The 17898-nt window shown below is 48.3% G+C and overlaps 1 protein-coding gene across 20 annotated transcripts in view; it reads left to right on the top strand.

Annotated features, from left to right (window-relative positions):
- The first annotated feature begins 475 nt into the window (after positions 1-475).
- The window catches only part of DISC1 (DISC1 scaffold protein), a 346324-nt gene continuing 328901 nt past the window's right edge, over positions 476-17898 (top strand). For 5 of the 20 annotated variants that reach the window (XM_082407603.1, XM_082407605.1, XM_082407604.1 and 2 more), the window contains exon 1: positions 523-1006. In XM_082407603.1, the coding sequence (XP_082263729.1) occupies positions 685-1006 (322 nt within the window). In that variant the 5' untranslated portion in view covers positions 523-684. Of the gene's footprint in view, positions 1007-4916; positions 5012-17898 lie in introns of all 20 variants that reach the window. The other 15 variants (XM_082407590.1, XM_082407589.1, XM_082407593.1 and 12 more) reach the window with 13 other exon arrangements.

Here is a 17898-nt window from a genome sequence, read left to right as displayed (position 1 = left end):
GGCATATTCCACTAAATGCTGTTATTTAGTTTCATACGCACATATTTCTCTTCCCCGCTGGAGGGGAGCCCCTTAAGGGCAAGAACCGTGTCTGACAGGTGCGGCGTCAGGGATGCTCCAGCAGCCCCCTTGAAGGAACCGAGGAGGAGGGGAGTCGAGCTGGGCACGGATCGCAGCTGTGTCCTGGGATGGTTGCCCGAAGCGGAGAGGGGCATCTGGGACCAGTCCAGTGCTGCCAGAAGATTCAAATAGTTGGATCCTCATTTCCTGTTGAACTGCTCGCCCCCCTCTTTCCCAGTGTGGTCCGTCGTCTCCCCTCGTTCTCCTCCCCCCGGCCCTCTCCTCCCCTCCATCTCTTCCATCAACCCTTTGGTCACTTCCCTAATTTTTGTCTGCGAGGCACCCTCGTAGACCCGCCCGGTCCCCCGCCCCAGGAAGGCCTCCCAGTTTCTCCTTCTCGGAGCACCCGTTCTCCCCACCGCACTTCCCCTCTCGTTTTCGTCCAGCAGACGGGCGAGAGCGAAAAGCAAACTTGCCGAGGTCCGGGACGCAGGCTGTGGGCCCGCCGGCCCCGCCCGCCCCAGCCGCTTGCGTGTGCTTGTGTGCGTGTGTGTGTGCGTGCTTGTGTGCGTCTGTGCGCGCGTATGTGTGCGTGTGTGTGTGTGCGTGCTTGTGTGCGTGCGTATGTGTGCGTGTGTGTGCGCGTATGTGTGCGTGTGTGTGTGTGTGCGCGCGCGCGCGCGTGTGCCGGGGCCGAGGCTGGGGAGGAAACGGCCCGCGCGGCCCGGGAGGAGGAAGGAGCCTCCCCTTCCTCGCCAGCCCCCTCCCCACTTCCCGTCCGGCGCGGCCGCTCGCTTCCCGCGCCGCGGGCCTCGGGGCGCACGGAGCCCGCCGGCCGCCGCGGAGCTGGAGGCGGAGGACGCAGAGCGGGAGGAGCCGGCGGGGCGCATGCTGGGCGGGGGTCCCCAGGGCGCCCCGGCCGGTGGCGGCGGGGGCCACCGCGCAGGTAGGGGTGCTGTCACGGCCGCCCGGCGGGTCGGGGCGGGGGTCCGGCGGGGAGGGTGCGCTCTTCCGTCTGGAAATCGTGCAGGTCCGGGCTGCGCCGCTGTTAACATCTTGGGTTTATGCATCCTTGGGAGGTGAGGGAAACTGAGGCAGGGCGCGTAGCGCGCCGCGCTGGGGTCGTTGTCGCGCCGGGTCCTCCCCGAAGACCGTGCTGAGATCCCGGGAGCCGCAGTTTTGGCAGCAGCGCCGGTCGGACCCGCCCGGGCGGGTCCCGGTGGCCGAGGAAGGCGGCCGGGGCGCGCTCGGGTTTGGATGCGCCCGGGGACTGCGCCGTCCGAGCCTCGGGTCGCCGTGCGCCCGCACCCGCGGGCCAGGGGACGCCCGGGCGCCCGGTGCCGAGACCGCGTCCCGACCCCGGGCCGAGTCTCGGCTTCCACCCCATCGGGGACCTGGAGGGAGGAGGTTGGGGTGGGTTGAGGAACGTGGTGCTGGCACCGCCCGCCCCAAGTGGCTGCTCGGCGAGCAGTTTCACCTCCCGTTTACCTCGGCCGTAGTGACGCCCACGCCCGGCTCGGAGCGACCCCTCCGCTTCCACCGCCCCGAGTACGGGTCACGCTGTCAACGCTCAGGGTTGACACTTAGGCCATTAAGTGCACAGCTGCTTGTCAGGAACGGCAGGACGTCTCCTACCATCTCACTTTTAAAATACATGCAAAGGAATTTGAGACTTTGGGAAGAGAATGAGGTCTGGAGTCCGGGAGTGTGTGTCCTTGCTGCGCCAGAAGAGGGCCGGGCAACTCTGACAAGTCCTTTAACATCTCTGAGCCTCGATTTCTTCGAATGTAGAAGAGAGCACTGCGAACCCATTCCCTCCTCCACTCCCACCCCCCCAATCCGCTCCCATAGACTTGCTGTGTGTGAAAGCACTTTGCGAAATGTATGGTCAGTTGGGCAAATGCGATCTGGACAATACCGGAGTCTTAAGAGCTGGGGTATCAGGCAGTCAGCCTGCATCTCAATCCTGGACTTAGTTGTGCCTCAGTTGCCCCATTTATGAGATGGGGGCAATGGCAGTGGTACCTCATAGGGTCCCTATGGGTTTAAATGTGGCCGTGGACGTGAACCCCCAGCCCAGAGCTGAGATACATAGTAAGCTCTAAATAATAACCTTAGTTGCTCTTTTCACTAAGCAAAACCTAATTAATTTGGAGTGGTGTGGAAAAACCAGTTTGATTTGATTAAAGTATGAATAGCAGAGTTTTTTTTTTTAAACGTTGGCTTTTTAATTAATTAATTAATTAATTAATTTTTGGCTGTGTTGGGTCTTCGTTTCTGTGCGAGGGCTTCCTCCAGTTGCAGCAAGCAGGGGCCACTCTTCAGCGCGGTGCGCAGGCCTCTCACTATCTAGACCTCTCTTGTAGCGGAGCACAGGCTCCAGACGCGCAGGCTCAGTAGTTGTGGCTCACGGGCCCAGTTGCTCCGCGGCATGTGGGATCTTCCCACACCAGGGCTCGAACCCTTGTCCCCTGCATTGGCAGGCAGATTCTCAACCACTGTGCCACCAGAGAAGCCCCAGAGTTTTTTTTAAAGGAAATTTAATCTTATTAAGTTCAGGCATGGCACATGAAGTCTTTTGAGGGTCAGTTGAGACCTGGCACTGAGCAAAGAGAGGCCTGGAGCTGCTTTCTAAGCTCTGTGATCTTGAGCCTCAGTTTCGTCATCTGTTTACAAAAAAAGATAAAATGGGGACAGTAGCTTTTTGGACTGATAGAGATGCCTGAGACTCAAATGAGGTAAAAGATCTGAGAGCTCCTTGAAGCCTGCGAGTCACTGCACGAATATAAGACGTCACTGCTACCAAGAGGAATAAGAACATCTGCAATTTTTTTTACCGCTTACGGTGTCGCAGGCAGTCTATCAGGAATTGCTGTGATGAAATCCGCCCCAGACTGTTGTAAGGTAGATACTTATAATCTTCTCCCTGTACAAAGCTGAGATGCAGGGTCACCCTGCTTCTTTCCAAAGGTCATGTGTCTGTGGAGGGTACAGCTAGGATTAGAACCCTGGTGTGGGTGCCTCTCACAGCTGTGTTCTCAACCACTGGCCAAACTGAGGTTATGCAGATGAGCTGTAGTTCAGAGCAGACCTGTGTTAGAACAATTGATAATAATATACCCTACGTATTTATAGACTCCAAAATATGAGTGAATTGTTAGCCTTGGCAGAAGAGACTTTGAAATAATCTTAATTGTTTTCATCCCTATGTAAAAAAAAAAATCCCATTTTAAGCTGTCTTCTTGCAAAAATAAGCCGTGAAAATTTGCAGAGAAAAAACGTACTAAAACCTTCAAAGAACATATCACAAGAACTCATCAGAGATCCCCTTAAAAAATAGAGTATTGAATCAACACTTTGAGAAAAAGGAAAAAGAAAGAACTCATCAGAGATCTCAAGACTAAATAGAGTCTGCATGAATGTTTTATTTTAACACATAAATTTGCCAGGACCCTTAGGATGGCACAAGAGGGGTAAACTGGGATTGAGGCTTTTGGTGTCATGGTTACCTGGGAGGGCTGGGACCCAGGACGTTTCCGCAAGGACCTCACTGTTCACCTGAGATGCCCCCAGAAATGGACCATCAGGCAAAGTCTGTGCACCTGAGGGAGGGTGAATGCCAGGTTTCTGTGCTGCAGAAACAATCCCTAATTCAATTGTCTCTCTTATTCTTTTTTTTCTTGTTTATTCGTTTTTCTTTTTCCAAAAGTAGTGGGTGCTCGTTACAGGAAGCACAGAAAACTACAAACAAGAAAAAGAACACTGAAAACCACCGTAATCCCAGCAATGCAGAGCAATAGTTTGGTGTCTGTTTTCTTGTAAGCCATTTCTGTGCCATGTTCATCAATTTATATCTACTTCCAAAAAACTGCATGCAAACTATTATTGTTTCATTAGATGACAAAAAGAACAGTAGCTCATTGCTCAAACATTAAGACATTAGAAAAAAAAAGCCCACATTTATTAGGTTCATTAAAACTTTTCCTTTTAAAAAAAATTCTTAAAAGTGTGATCGGGGCTTCCCTGGTGGCGCAGTGGTTGACAGTCTGCCTGCCAATGCAGGGGACACGGGTTCGAGCCCTGGTCTGGGAAGATCCCACATGCCGCGGAGCAGCTGGGCCCGTGAGCCACAATTACTGAGCCTGCGTGTCTGGAGCCTGTGCTCCGCAACAAGAGAAGCCACGACAGTGAGAGGCCCGCGCACCGCGATGAAGAGTGGCCCCCGCTTGCCGCAACTAGAGAAAGCCCTCGCACAGAAACGAAGAACCAACACAGCCAAAAATAAATAAATAAATAAATAAATAAATAAATTTATTAAAAAAAAGTTGTGATCGAAGAAGGATTAGCGATTAAATTGTTAACGTTTGAATTTTATTGTGATGATTTTGGTCAGAGTTTGATGAAAGATCTTCAGAGTGAAGAGAGGATACAGGGGTGACCTTTAAATAATAAGATCTAAAGACCAGCACAGAACAAAGTTTCTGAGTATAAAATTTTTAGATTAGGATCATTAGACCGGAATTAGAATAATCTTTTTGACAATGATGATACTAATTCAGCTTATATGCCGGGTTCTCATGCAAAGCCAGCAGAGAGCACTGCTTCCAGAGATGCCCTGGGCACCCACCCTGGGGCTGGGGCGGGTCCCCTCTGGCACAGCTGTGCCACTTTTCCAGCCAGCACCATTTAGTAATGTAAGCCTTTTAGCCCTTGGGAATCTTCTCTTGTTGTTCTCGATTTTAATGACTGTGGTGAAAATTCCTTAGCAAGTATCTTTTGTGCAACAATCATGCAATTTAAAAAATACTTGCCACAGATGCTTTGACCATTCTGAATCCATTTTCTCTTGAAATCAGAGTTTACCAGCTGCTTCTTTGAGCACAGACTTCACCATCAGCTTCCCAGTTTTTCATACCAAGTGGTAGCGGGAGAGGAGAACTGTGGCTGACTGGTGAGTGACATGGTATTTCTCTTTGGCTTTGGAAGGCAGTCAGGGGCCCACATGGTGTGCTCAGCTGCTGACATGACCATCGGTTTTCTGTCTGCTTCCTTTTTTTTTTTTTTTTAAAGACTTAACTTTTTTTTTTTTTAATTTATTTATTTTTATTTATTTATGGCTGTGTTGGGTCTTCGTTTCTGTGCGAGGGCTTTCTCTAGTTGTGGCAAGCGGGGGCCACTCTTCATCCCGGTGCGCGGGCCTCTCACTATCGCGGCCTCTCTTGTTGCGGAGCACAGGCTCCAGACGCGCAGGCTCAGTAATTGTGGCTCATGGGCCCAGCTGCTCCGCGGCATGTGGGATCTTCCCAGACCAGGGCTCGAACCCGTGTCCCCTGCATTGGCAGGCGGATTCTCAACCACTGCGCCACCAGGGAAGCCCTTAGAGGGCCTTCTTGGCCCAGATTTAGAAACAGAGCCACACATGAGTAGGGCATCACTTTTCAACTTAGAGGAAAAACTTGCTAAAATGTTGTCCATGCATAGAATAACCTATCTGGAAAAGTGGCCAGCTTTTTGCCACTGGAAGCATTTAAGTTAGTGTTGGCTGATTCTGTGGTGACCGTATGGGGGGGGGTCTGCACGTGGGACAGAGGCTGCAGTGGACTATGTGTGGGAACCCCTCCCTCTCTCGGATTTTGTGACTTTTGTCCTGGAGGATTGGGATTGTCCAGGACTTGGGCGACTGAGTAAATTTCCTATTCTCTGCCCTGTGGGATTTCACGTTTTGCCTCCTCCCCCCGCCCCCGCCGACCCAGTTGGTTCCATTTCAAGAGGCTCAGCCCGTTCCCTGCACTCAGCTGCCTGAATGAGGTTGGTATTTTAACTCCCCAGGGTTACCTGTATCTAGGATTGATATTAATGATTAACATGATCATGTTCACCCAGGCAAACACATCGACCAGGAATAGAAACGTGCATTTGACAGGTGGCCCTGCGTGGAGACTAATTGCTTTCACAGGTTTAAAGGCGAAATATCTAAATTTAATGAGTGAATTGTGTCTTGAATGTAGAACCTGACTTTAAATTTGGTTTTGTGACATGCAACCTAACTTCTTTTTCATACCTGTCGTCTCTTAATTTGCAAGTCGATTGATAAGATGATTTGGCATAATTATTAGGGTTTATTTTTGACACAGGAGAATGTATGTGTTTTGCATTTATAAATGAAAGCATATCTCATCTTACTAAAATACTGATAGGCAAAGGAGGACAATTTCACAGCGGTGGAATAAGAAAAAGAGTAAAGAGAGAGATAAATGGGGCTCTGTTTCTAATACACTGGAAACAGACTTGTGAAAGCTGTTTTGTGATTACAGATCCTCTGCTGAAAAAAAGTTTGTGTATCTCAGTACAATTCTTTTTTTTAATTAGGGTGTAATTGACACTAACATTATATTAGTTTCAGGTGCAGGACATAATGATTAGGTATTTGTATACATTGTGCAATGATCACAATAAGTCTTGTTAACATTCTTCACCTTAGAAAGTTACAAAGTTGTTTTTTTTTTTTTTCTGGTGATGAGAACTTGTAAGGTCTCAACTCCGTACAATTTATTAATATTTCCTTGATGCTTTCATTATAGCCAGGAGCCGGGCATAGTGAAATGTGAGACAGCTGACCTTGGGTATAGATAATCTGCATTCAATTCAAATAGTAGATCTGGGGCCTCCAATTCGCTTGACTCTTATCAATGCTTTTGTTTTCCTCTGTCTGGTTATAGAATTCTATGGTAGAAGAGACACTGATTTATCCATTTATTCATTCCGTTGTATTTATCCGTTCAGGAACATTTATTTGGCACCTACTGTATGCACGGCACTGTGGTGTACCCAGCAGGGTGTTTAAAGATGTATCAGATCGTCCACAAGGACCATCCAGTCGAAAGGGGCGATCTAACAAAGCCTGGTACTCTTTCCGGGTGATTTAAGGCAACCCTCAGATTTTCGCAGCCGCTATTAGGACGCTTCTTCCAAAGGCATCTCAGTCCTTACTGCGTCTTCCCAGTCCTGACACTTGATTGTGTCAGTATTTCTCTGCTCAGTACCTCCTGCCAGACGGGCCTGCATGCTGCTGCCAGGATAATCTTCCTAAAGCAGAGACCTGATTAGGTCACTGTTCCCCCCGTGCAAACTCATTATTGTCCTGCGACCAAATTCTTAGCATTCCTTTCCAGGCCTTCCGTAAACAGGCCACTAAATCCCTAAAATGGATACTCTGGCCCTTTGACTGCACACTTTATTCTGTCCACCAAGAACATGATGGAATCTGTCCTCTTTGCCCCCAGTCTCTACACATCTTGCCAGTAATACTTTCCAGCCTTCTCTGGTCCTCTGGGATCATCTACTCTTTTCCACTTCTTCTGTTACAGTTTGTTGTGTATTTAACCTGCCTTCCCAACTCCAGTGTAAACCCCTTCAGCTCAAGGAAGCTCTCTGGTTTATCGCCTTTCCCCTCATGTATGTAGTACATTCCTGGTTTATTCCACTCTGAGTTGAATTAAACGATTTATTATATTTTAGATTGAGCAATCCTGTGTGTGGATTAACCCCATCTTGTTAATTTTTATGTCTTTCGAAACCAACCAAGAGTTCCAGAAGTTCATCTCAGTTCAAAAGTTTATTGAAATGCACAAATCACATTGCCGGATACCGCGGTGGCTCTTTAGATTTAAAAAAAATGTGTAGATTGTTGTCCATACCCTTGAGAAGCCAGGGTCCAGGGGAAAAAAGAGAATTAATTTTTTGAAGTTTATGGATGCTGTTTCATCAGAATGATTGGCAATTGGGATACACCAACATTATCAAGAAGTAAGCAGCACCTAGTAGGTACCCAGTGAATACTTGGATAGATAGGTGAGTGGAGGAAGAAAGAAGGAATCCTTTAATTTAGAATGTATCGATTGCAATGTTTACTGCTGGGTATAACAATTTTGAAGATAATTTACGCAAGTATTGATTTCCACACTTGTATATAAAATGTGCTGCTCTTCATCTAGGAAGAGAGAGATCAGTCCATCTATAGACACTCTGTGTTAATTTCCTGGCCGTGGTGTTACCATTTAGTCAATTTCACCCGCATTCCCAGCGGCTGGGAGGCTCACAGCTGGTGGGGGCGGAAGGAAGGGGAGTGTCTCACGCTGATCCCACACTCATGACCTCATCCTCTCCCCAGCTGCCTAATTGGCTTTGGGGATTGTAGGAAGAGTTCTGAACTATTTCCCAACAGGGCAGCTTTTGTGTGTCCTCCTCTACTTGACTCAAATAGTCATTTGAACGGAAAAATGGACAAATTCTGTCATATTAATCCAACTGTTATATTTTCTTGACTTTAGGATTTGGGATTATCTAAGTACATTCATTCCAATAAATACTGGAATGTTTTTGAAACTTTTTTGGAAAGCGTAAAGTGATATATAAGGAAAGGTATCGATATTACTCCTGTTTTTCCCAGTTTGCTGAGGTGGAGTAGGGCTCAGTGAAAATAAAAATGAGATATCCCAAAGGGGTTATTTACCTTAGGCTGATCTTGGGGTACATTTATATTGACTCTGCTTTTAAAATTGTATTTTGCTTTTTAAGGAGCATAAGACCCTTTTAAAAAAAACAATATCCTATCCAAATTAGGAGACTGCCTTTCCCAATACAATGAATAATTATTCATCATTACAGAGCCAGGAAGGGGTGAGTCAACCAGAAATTGAGTGGAGAGAAACACACTCTTTTGGATATGCCTTTGCATTAGTCTGGGCTGAATTTCTTGTCTTATTTATCTTCTTATCATCTGTGTTAGACCCGTAGTAGGAATAGAGACTTACCGAATTGCATGGGTTGAAACTAACATTGTAATTGGGCCACCATCGCGTGTGGGAATTGCTTCCCAACCGGTGGTGGCTCCTGAAATGTGTCATGGGAGGCTCGGGCAGCAGCTGGGTTAGGAAAGGCAGGGTAGGGCACGTGTCTTAAAGTTGCTTTTACATGCAAACACGCTCTTGAACACACTGCATGTTCAAGATCAATACAAGTGGTGAAAATTTCTAAAGGCTCTGCCATTCACACATTGCATAAGAGAAAGATGTCAGCTGCCCATATCAAAGCACGCCCTGATGATTTTAGTTTGGAGTGGCTTTAGAGGACCCAGGAAGCATGTGGGGACTGCAGCACCCCAAGCTGACCTTTGGCACTGCCCCTGCCCCTCCAGAGCCTCTACCCCGGGATGTTCATCACGTATCAAGATGTACTGTGAATTTCTGAAGCATCGACCAATGCACCTTTTAATGGAAGTGCAGAGGTACCTGGCAGATTTCTTTTAAATTGTGATCAATGACTCATCATTAATGTGGGTAAGTGATGGTTAACTGTGACTGGCCGAGTGGCCGGATGGATAGGACTGAGAGTCAGGACCCTGGGCAAGTCCTTTAGTCTCTCTGAATCTGAGTGTCCTTCCTTGTCAGCCCTCAGTGTAGAATTGTGGTAAAGGTCTAATCCGATCATTTATATGAGCGCATCATAATCTGTACTGTTTACGTGTGAAGCATTGTCTTGATGGTAAACTCGCTGATATCGCCTCTAACATCAGTCCTGCCTGGGATCTCAGTTTGCCTTACAGCTTGTCCCTCACACCCTAATCCAGGTCCCTGATCCCTTATCTGAATCGCATGAGTGTTTCTGCAGCAAAATAGATGCTCGTGCCCTTAACTCAGTGGGATGGATAGACTCTCCATCGCTTTACATCTGTGCACACGAGGGCTTGCAGACTCCTGCAGGATGCGTGAGGGGAAGCTCACGGTTCTCAACAGGGACTTCTCGAGTTTGGAATTTTCGATGATGCATCACGAGCTTGTACTTAATCGTTGTTGTACTCGTTTTGCTTCTTCTCCCCTTCCCCTCATTTTCTCCTGCTGCATTTCCAATTCTTAGCCTCAGTGGCTGTTGTATCATCTCTGCTCTTCCCGAGATGGGCCCCCGACATGCTGCCTTTGTTGTGAGACACAAGCCCAGCCTGCATAAGGGCTGAGCCCAGGGACGGAGGCGGCGTTGCAGGGGACGGGGAGCAGGACCCCACGGAAGGTGTACTGCTCAGTCGGGCTTCAGCGCGCTGCCGGCGCAGGAGTGCAGACTGGCTCTTCTACAAGGCAGCGCTGGCAGGCGGTCTGCTCTGCGGGGTCGGGGGGGGGGCTCCCGTGCTCAACTTCCAAGACGGTGTGCCCACCAGGCCTGGCTGGTGATTGGTCCTTGGTCTGACACCTGGATTCCAGAGCCCCTGCTTGTCTCGGAGGGAGCCCTAGACAGCTGCTGTCATTGATAAGCTGGAAGGAAGAGGGGTTGGAACTGTCAAGGTGCCCCCTTAAATGTCCAGCCCCGCCACCAGCCAGGGTGGGCGATGCCTTTGGCTCCTATGTTGCTGTCTTGGGCTGTGAGCGCTCGAGGGCTGCTGGTCATGAGGAGGCTTCACGTGGCTGATCGATAGCAAACGATCACGGAGAGTGAAGGTGGTGTAACAGAGCACTCGGGGGTTGGCTCTGGGAAGGGAATTCTGGAATTCTGGTTCTAGAGCCGGTCGATCTTTGCTTTTTCAAGGTGTAATTTAATTTTGGGTTTGTCTTTATAAAATTTTCATCCACGTGAAATGTACATTCTCCGTTCTCTCTGTGAGATGCTCCACTGATTGGATTTTGGTTTCTTGGAATCCCCTCTGATAGGTCGCCTCTCCTGTTGCAGAAAACTCCCCGCTCTTGCTGTATCATCTCACACCCAAAGAGGGCATTCTAACCTTAGAAGAGGCTCAGCTCAGCAGCGCTCCTGCCATGGCTTTCTCTCTAAGCGTAGAGTTTGGCCTCTCCCTTGGCTTCTCAGGTGTTTTGGCCGCAGGGAAGAAATCGTCGCAGTCCGTGCTTATTTAATAAGACCGTTATGGAAGTGAACCCAACCTGAGTGCAGGCGGGGACAAAGGGGGACCCGGCTGCTTGCTCTGCCACCAGACCTCACCAGCTCCCTGTGAATTTCTGGAGCTGTCACTTGTGAGCTGTTGTCACTGAGGGAGAGCCACTGTGAGGCTGGGGACTTGGCAGGCTGGTTGGCTAATCCTCTGGGTGTTCTTTCAGCATTGTCTGCGGGGACTATAGGAGTCAAAGGCCCTTCAGTGCAAAGATAATGCCAGCTTGTTCCCTGGAACCCCAAAGGAGCCAGAGTCAAAGGGGTTTTTTGTTTCACCAGGAGAAAAACCCACAGGAAGTCCCAGATTCCGCCGATATGCCTCTGCAGTCTCGTTGCCCCATCAGAGCTGACTGCGCTTTGGCCTCCTTTGAGGAAAGCAGTAACTTGAACAGAAAATTAATAAATGAAAGGATGCCGTTCTCCATGGCCGGGGTGGTGCGCACATGCTGGGTACACGGGCATGCTGGCTGGGCTCTTCCCCCAGGCCTGGGGCCCAGGTTCCCCCCTGCACAGAGGGCTCGAGGGGTGAACCGAAGGTAGGCATGGCCACTTCATGCTGTTCTCGTAACAGGGAAGAGCCAAATCGGACTCCACGTTGGATCTGTTTCTTTTACTTTAACCTTTGCTTTCCGCTGCTTTGGTTCACTAAAAGGATACTGTCTGTACATAATGGCCTGCCTCGGGGAACCCTGTCCCTCTGCCTGAAGGTTAAACCAAAGTGCCTTTGTTCAGGGCAACATCCAGCCCCTGTGCACCTGTGGACGGCTGCAAGAAAGAAGAAATTAACACACCCCCTGCCCGAGGCTGGTCATTCCAGGGGATATTGGCAAAACTTAAGGCCTTTTTACTTTACTTCCTCGTCTCCTCCCCCTCTCTGTGCTATAAAAGAAACTGGCACCCAGACCCCGATAAGATGGTTTTTCAGAGACACTAGTCTGCCGTCTTCTTGGTCTGCCGGCTTTCCGAGTAAGGTCGTATTCCCTGCCTCAACACCTCGTCTCCCGATTTATTGGCCTGTCGTGCGGTGAACAGAGCGAGCTTGGACTCGGTAACATTGTGAGAATCAACTGTGGTCATGTGAGTAAAGATCTGAGCCTGGCCTCTGCCCCATCGTAGGCCCTCAATGGGGCTAACGTTAGATTTCAAATTTCTACCAGCAGTTCTGTCACTTACCAGGTATATGACCAGGAACAAGTCATTTAATTTCTCTTCGGCTGTAAACTGGGCAATGATAGTGCTTATTTCATAGAACCGTTGTGAGGATTATATGAGACACACGCAGAGGGCTTAGAAAATACTAGCTTATTAGAACAGGTGGGCTGCGGCCTAGAGCTGTGTGGGCCATATCCCGCCAGGAGTACACGTGCGGGCCCAGGGGTGAGTGGGGCTGACCCCCGGCCTGGGCGCTGGTGCTGAGGAAGGCGTGCCTTCTTCCAATTCATCAGCTCAGAGGGGCCATCTTTTTCTAATTTATCCTCCCAGAGGGAACATCTTTTTATAGTTCATCACCCCAGAGCGGGTGCCTTTTAAAAAATTTGCACAGTGGCACCGTATGTGGTAGCTGCAGCCCTGTGGACAAAAGAAAGATGCTATTATTAGTGTAGCAGACAGACCCTTCTGGAGGGAGGGCGTGCATCGCCTGCTTTACCTGGCTCCAGCTTGGTCATTTCACTTTTATTTCAATGATAGGATTACCATAGTCAGAGGAGCAATTTTGCTCTTTCCTCAGTTCTAAATTTTCTCTAGAATTTTCCTTGAGGCCACGGGCTATAATTTCCTGCCTTCCAAGGCCCCCTCGTCACCACTGCCTTGCACCTGTCCTCTGGAATGCACATTTTTTTTTTTAACATCTTTATTGGAGTATACCTGCTTTACAGTGGTGTGTTAGTTTCTGCTGTATAACAAAGTGAATCAGCTATACGTATACATATGTTCCCATATCTCTTCCCTCTTGCGTCTCCCTCCCACCCTCCCTATCCCACCCCTCTAGGTGGTCACAAAGCACGGAGCTGATATCCCTGTGCTATGTGGCTCCTTCCCACTAGCTATCTATTTTACATTTGGTAGTGTATATAAGTCCATGCCACTCTCTCACTTCGTCCCAGCTTACCCTTCCGCCTCCCCGTGTCCTCAAGCCCATTCTGTACGTCTGCTGTCTTTGGAATGCACATCTGTTAACACAGGTTGGAAAAGAATGGGTGAGAGTGTCAGCTGGGTGCTGGTTATTGACTCTTGGCCTCTCACCCATCCTTCGGTGCTTTGCACTTTACTGCCGGGGCTGGGAGTCAGACACATCCTTGGCTCCATTGCCAGCTCCCTTCCTGTTAAATTCTGCTAACGGGAGGCGGTGCTGGGAGACCAGAGGCAGGAGGGAGAGAAAGCTTCCTGATTCGGGTTTTACAGTGGGGCAGTTGCAGGAAAGGATGGGTGCTTTGGGCTCCAGCAGCCCTGACGGGTAAGCCCTTTCCCCAGGCTCCAGAACCAACGGGCACGGGCTCTGCAGCAGTCCAGCAGATCGAGCAGACTCAGGGATGCAGCCCGGGGCATCAGTGTCTGACCTCTAGCTATTATCCCTTCTATCTCTCCTTCTTCTTTGTGCCCTTCCAGTTCTTTCCATACCTTTGTGACCAAACTCCCTGTATTAAACGTCCTCTGTTTGGCATACCTGGGGTGGTCTCAGTTTTCCTGCACTTTGTGCGTGGTGTCTGGATCTGTTGGGTGCTTAGGGCTGGGTCCACTCCCCAGGATCTCTTCCTTCCTGTTTCCGTCTTCACACGTGTCAGCATTACTGCCACAGCTTTTACAATAGGTTTTCAGCCTCTAGCCTCTTCCTAATCATGGTGTCATTATAGTCAGATTTATCTTCCTAAAACTCTTAGTTCACCCAGCTCACACCTCTGCTCAAAACCCTGCCTTTACAGCCATTTGGTAAGGGTCTAGTCACCTGTGACCTAAACACCATTGGTGAGCATCGTAACCGTGGACACCGGTCTCCACAATCTTAACAACAGATTGTATACAGGTCATATACTCAGAGGGTCGTTCTTTCGCCCTGGCTGGGGGGCAGGCAGTTGGCTCAGTGGCAGACACACCCGTAGTCGTGTGACTGTGAGAAAGGTTGCAGAGTCTGCTGGTGGCTCCTGCTGCATCTCCTTCCCTCCCCTCACTGCTTCCTGTTGAAGTCAGACCGGGGCCTTCAGGACAGGGCCTTAGGTTGGCCCCTCCTCCTCTCCTGGAGGACGGCGGTCATTGTACAAGGTCGGCCCGATGTCCCGGGATTAGGGAGGTAGAGTCCAGGAACTTTACACCGTGTCACTTCTTAGAAACTGATGGAAATAGATGTGCGGTGAAAAGTGCAGATGAGCTGTGAGCCTAGATGACATTGGCATTGTCTTGGGACCCCCCATAAATTTTCTGACTTCTTTGAAGTAATGTTTTTAGGAAATTCCAGAGCAAAGGGGATGGGAAGAATCTCTTAATGGAAATGAAAGGGACATTATAAGGCCAACTGGAGGAAAAATATTATGGTTAATGTTCAAACGTAGCTTTATTGTTTTTATATAGAAGACAAAACATAGGCATTATAAAAAATCAATGCAAGCCTGAAAAATACACGGTAGAAGAAGTGATCACTGAAGCCTCACCTTCCTCACTGGGGATTCTTTAGCGAGCATCCTTCTGGAGGGTTTTCAGGCCTGTGTTATACACACATGCAGTTCTACAGAGGTGGGATTATGTCCCCTTGTTTTCTAATCTATTTTTTCCCATTTATTAGTATAGCACAGAAACGTTTTCATGTCAGTACATATTGCTTTACTTTATTATTTCTAATGGCTACACAATATCCCATGTTTGCCCCGTAGATTACTCACCCAGCCACATCAAACTGGAATGTTTACGGTTGTCCCCCCCTTAGAACATGCTAGCTTTTATTAAGTTCCTGTGTTTACGGTGCTGCTAGGGGTCTAAGAGGTATTCTGAGATATCAGTGCTTAGAACATCAGAAGCATGGTTCTCTGCTGGGTGAAGTTCACCTCTCCCTCTGTTTACTGCTGGTTACCCTAAGGCACCGCTTGGAGGGAGGGGATGCTCTGCCTTACACTGCCGTCCAGGGACTCAGGCTGACAAAGGCCCTGCCACCTGTAGCATGTGGCTTCCAAGGGTGCCCTGGCCTTTGCCACCCAGCCAGCGGGCAGTGGAAAAGAGAGAGCAGAAGACTTCCTAGGGGGTGTTCAAGGATCAGAGCTGACCCCGCTTCTGCCCACATCCCGTTGGCCAGGGTTGAGTCACATGGCCACAGGAAGCTGCAAGGGAGGCTGGGAAATTCTTTTAGCTGGGTATGACCCCCCCCCCCGCCTCCCCCCCAGCAAGGAGACACCATGTGGCCCTTGCAGTCATTGCAGATGGCTTTTCTCCTTTCTGTCTAAATGAGGATCCCGGTTTAACAATCCTCACTAAATGAGCTTCTGTGACTTATGACCTAAAAAGGAAAAAGTTATTTACCTCCTCCCTAGCCCCTCCCAATTTTCAGTGGTGGAGCGGAGACAGCATGACACGAGACTAAAAACTCCCCTTTGAACAGGGTGTAAAATAGGAGATTCACCATAGTCACGTGCATCTCCAGGTTCAAAGCAATCCTGGAAGCCAGTGGGTAGGCAAGGTGAAGGCCCCCTGCCAGGGAGTGGGAGAACTTTCTCCACTGGGCCTTGATTCTGCTCTCTGAGAGGGAGTCTTTTGTTAATTGTCTCCATGGCCCCTGGCTCTGTGCTGCCAGGTTCATCCTGTCCTTCAGTCTCCATGGCAACATGTGAAGCGTTGCTGAGGAGTCTGCCATCTTTACGAGGGAGAGGGCGTGCACAGCTTTTGCTGCCCTCCGTTTAGTGGCCTGAGGTTTTTAAAGGCTTGTATAGACTCTTTTTTAAAAGTCCAGGCTCATGATGTCTTAGGCCGTACATTTCTGTCAACAACTTAGTAGGATTCTCTTCTGTTTTCTTCCATTAAGTTTGTTATACCAATGGCTAATCCCAAAGTTTTTTCTTAGACATTATTGTCAGGCTTGATTTATTATATGACTATATCACCCCATGCCCTTCCTTCTCTACTAAATGGTCGTTACCTTGAGGCCCTCAGATTCAGATGGGAAGGCATCACTCTTGATCAGTTCTTTGCCACGGGGCTGAGGCTTTGGGCCTTTGTCACTTATAAGCTTTTTTAATCTTATTTCTTACTGTTTGAGACAGTCAGGTTTTCCAACCCTTCAAGCACACAAATTGATGGATTCTATCCTCTTTCATTTACGCCCGCAAACCAACAAATTCTTGACTGATCATTTCTTTTTCTTTAAAATTACTTTAATATCATCTTTACTATTGCTTTTATTTTATTACTAATTCTCTACTTTCCCATTTCCCCCACTGGAGCCGCCAGCTTGGTAGACACGAGGTCTGCTTTCTTAGTTCCTGCAGGTGATGATTTTACCAAACATTTTGCCATTGCATAACTTGGATCTCCATTTTTCCAGTCTCTGATACCAGTTTCCTTGCTGTCCACTGCTTGGTTGTTAAGCCAGTACCGCTTATTTTATTGGTGCCTACTTTAAGGCACCAATTTTTGTTCTAGTTAACCCCTGCTGTTGTAATATAAAAACTAAATTCTCAGTAGCATAGCACTTTCAAAGTTTGTTTCTTGCTGATATAAATTACATTTTGAGGCAAGGCTGTCGGTGATGGGGTTTGGGAGGGGAGGGCACTCAGGGAGTCAGGAGGACCAGTGCACGTCCATTTCAACCTATGGCCTCCAAAGTCTCCTTAGAGCATCGACATCTAATCGATAGAGGAAGAAGGGCTGTGAGATGACTACCAAGGAGGTGTTTATTAGCTAGGCCTGGAAGTGGTGGCCATCATTTCTGTCCACAGTTTCATTGACCAGAACTCAGTTACGTGGCTACACATAATTTCAAGGGAAGCTGGGAAACGTGTTCAACTGTGTGTCTCAGAGAAAAGGGAAATGGGCTGGTGAAGAGCTATCAGCTTCTGCCTGGACGCCTGTGTAGCAGAGACTCTTTTTTAAAGTATTTTTTTTTTAATATTTTATTTATTTATTTATTTATTTATGGCTGCGTTGGGTCTTCATTTCTGTGCGAAGGCTTTCTCTAGTTGTGGCGAGCGGGGGCCACTCTTCATCGCAGTGCGCGGGCCTCTCACTGTCGCGGCCTCTCTTGTTGCGGAGCACAGGCTCCAGACGCGCAGGCTCAGTAGTCGTGGCTCACGGGCCCAGCTGCTCCGCGGCATGTGGGATCCTCCCAGACCAGGGCTCGAACCCGTGTCCCCTGCATTGGCAGGCAGACTCTCAACCACTGCGCCACCAGGGAAGCCCGAGACTCTTTTAAAGACCTTATATATATGAACTTCTTTAATTCTGGGAGATAGAAACTGTTGACATCCTCATTTTACAGATGGGAAATTGAGGCACTGAGAGGTTAAATAGCTCCCCAAAGGTCACACAGCTAACCAGTGGTGGAGACAGGATTTGAATCCAGACTACCTTGTCTGGCTCTATTCACTACTCTATACTGATGACATAGAATATTGTTAAAACTTAAAAGTTAAATGTAAAAAACGATAAAGGTAAAGATCACAGATTTAAAGGTTAAAAAGTGAGAATTAGAAGTGATAAATTTAAAAATTTCATAAAATAAAGAGAAATAACTATAATTGAGAAGCAAAGAATACAAGCTTAAAAGAATGATACACAGCCTTCAATGTAAATGAGGGTAAAATGTGGTAAATGAAACACAATGGATAAGGATGAAAGAAAGTGGAAATTAGGGAAAAAAAATACTTATAAAGTAACTGGAAACTGAAAAAAAGCCCAAAGATGAAGTGAGAAAATAGTGAAATAATGCAA

Source organism: Balaenoptera borealis (genome assembly GCF_965194805.1).
Source record: "Balaenoptera borealis genome assembly, chromosome: 10".
NCBI classification, from domain to species: domain Eukaryota; kingdom Metazoa; phylum Chordata; class Mammalia; order Artiodactyla; family Balaenopteridae; genus Balaenoptera; species Balaenoptera borealis.
The sequence above is the reverse complement of the archived record's forward strand: the minus strand, read 5'-3'. Positions and strand labels throughout refer to the sequence as shown.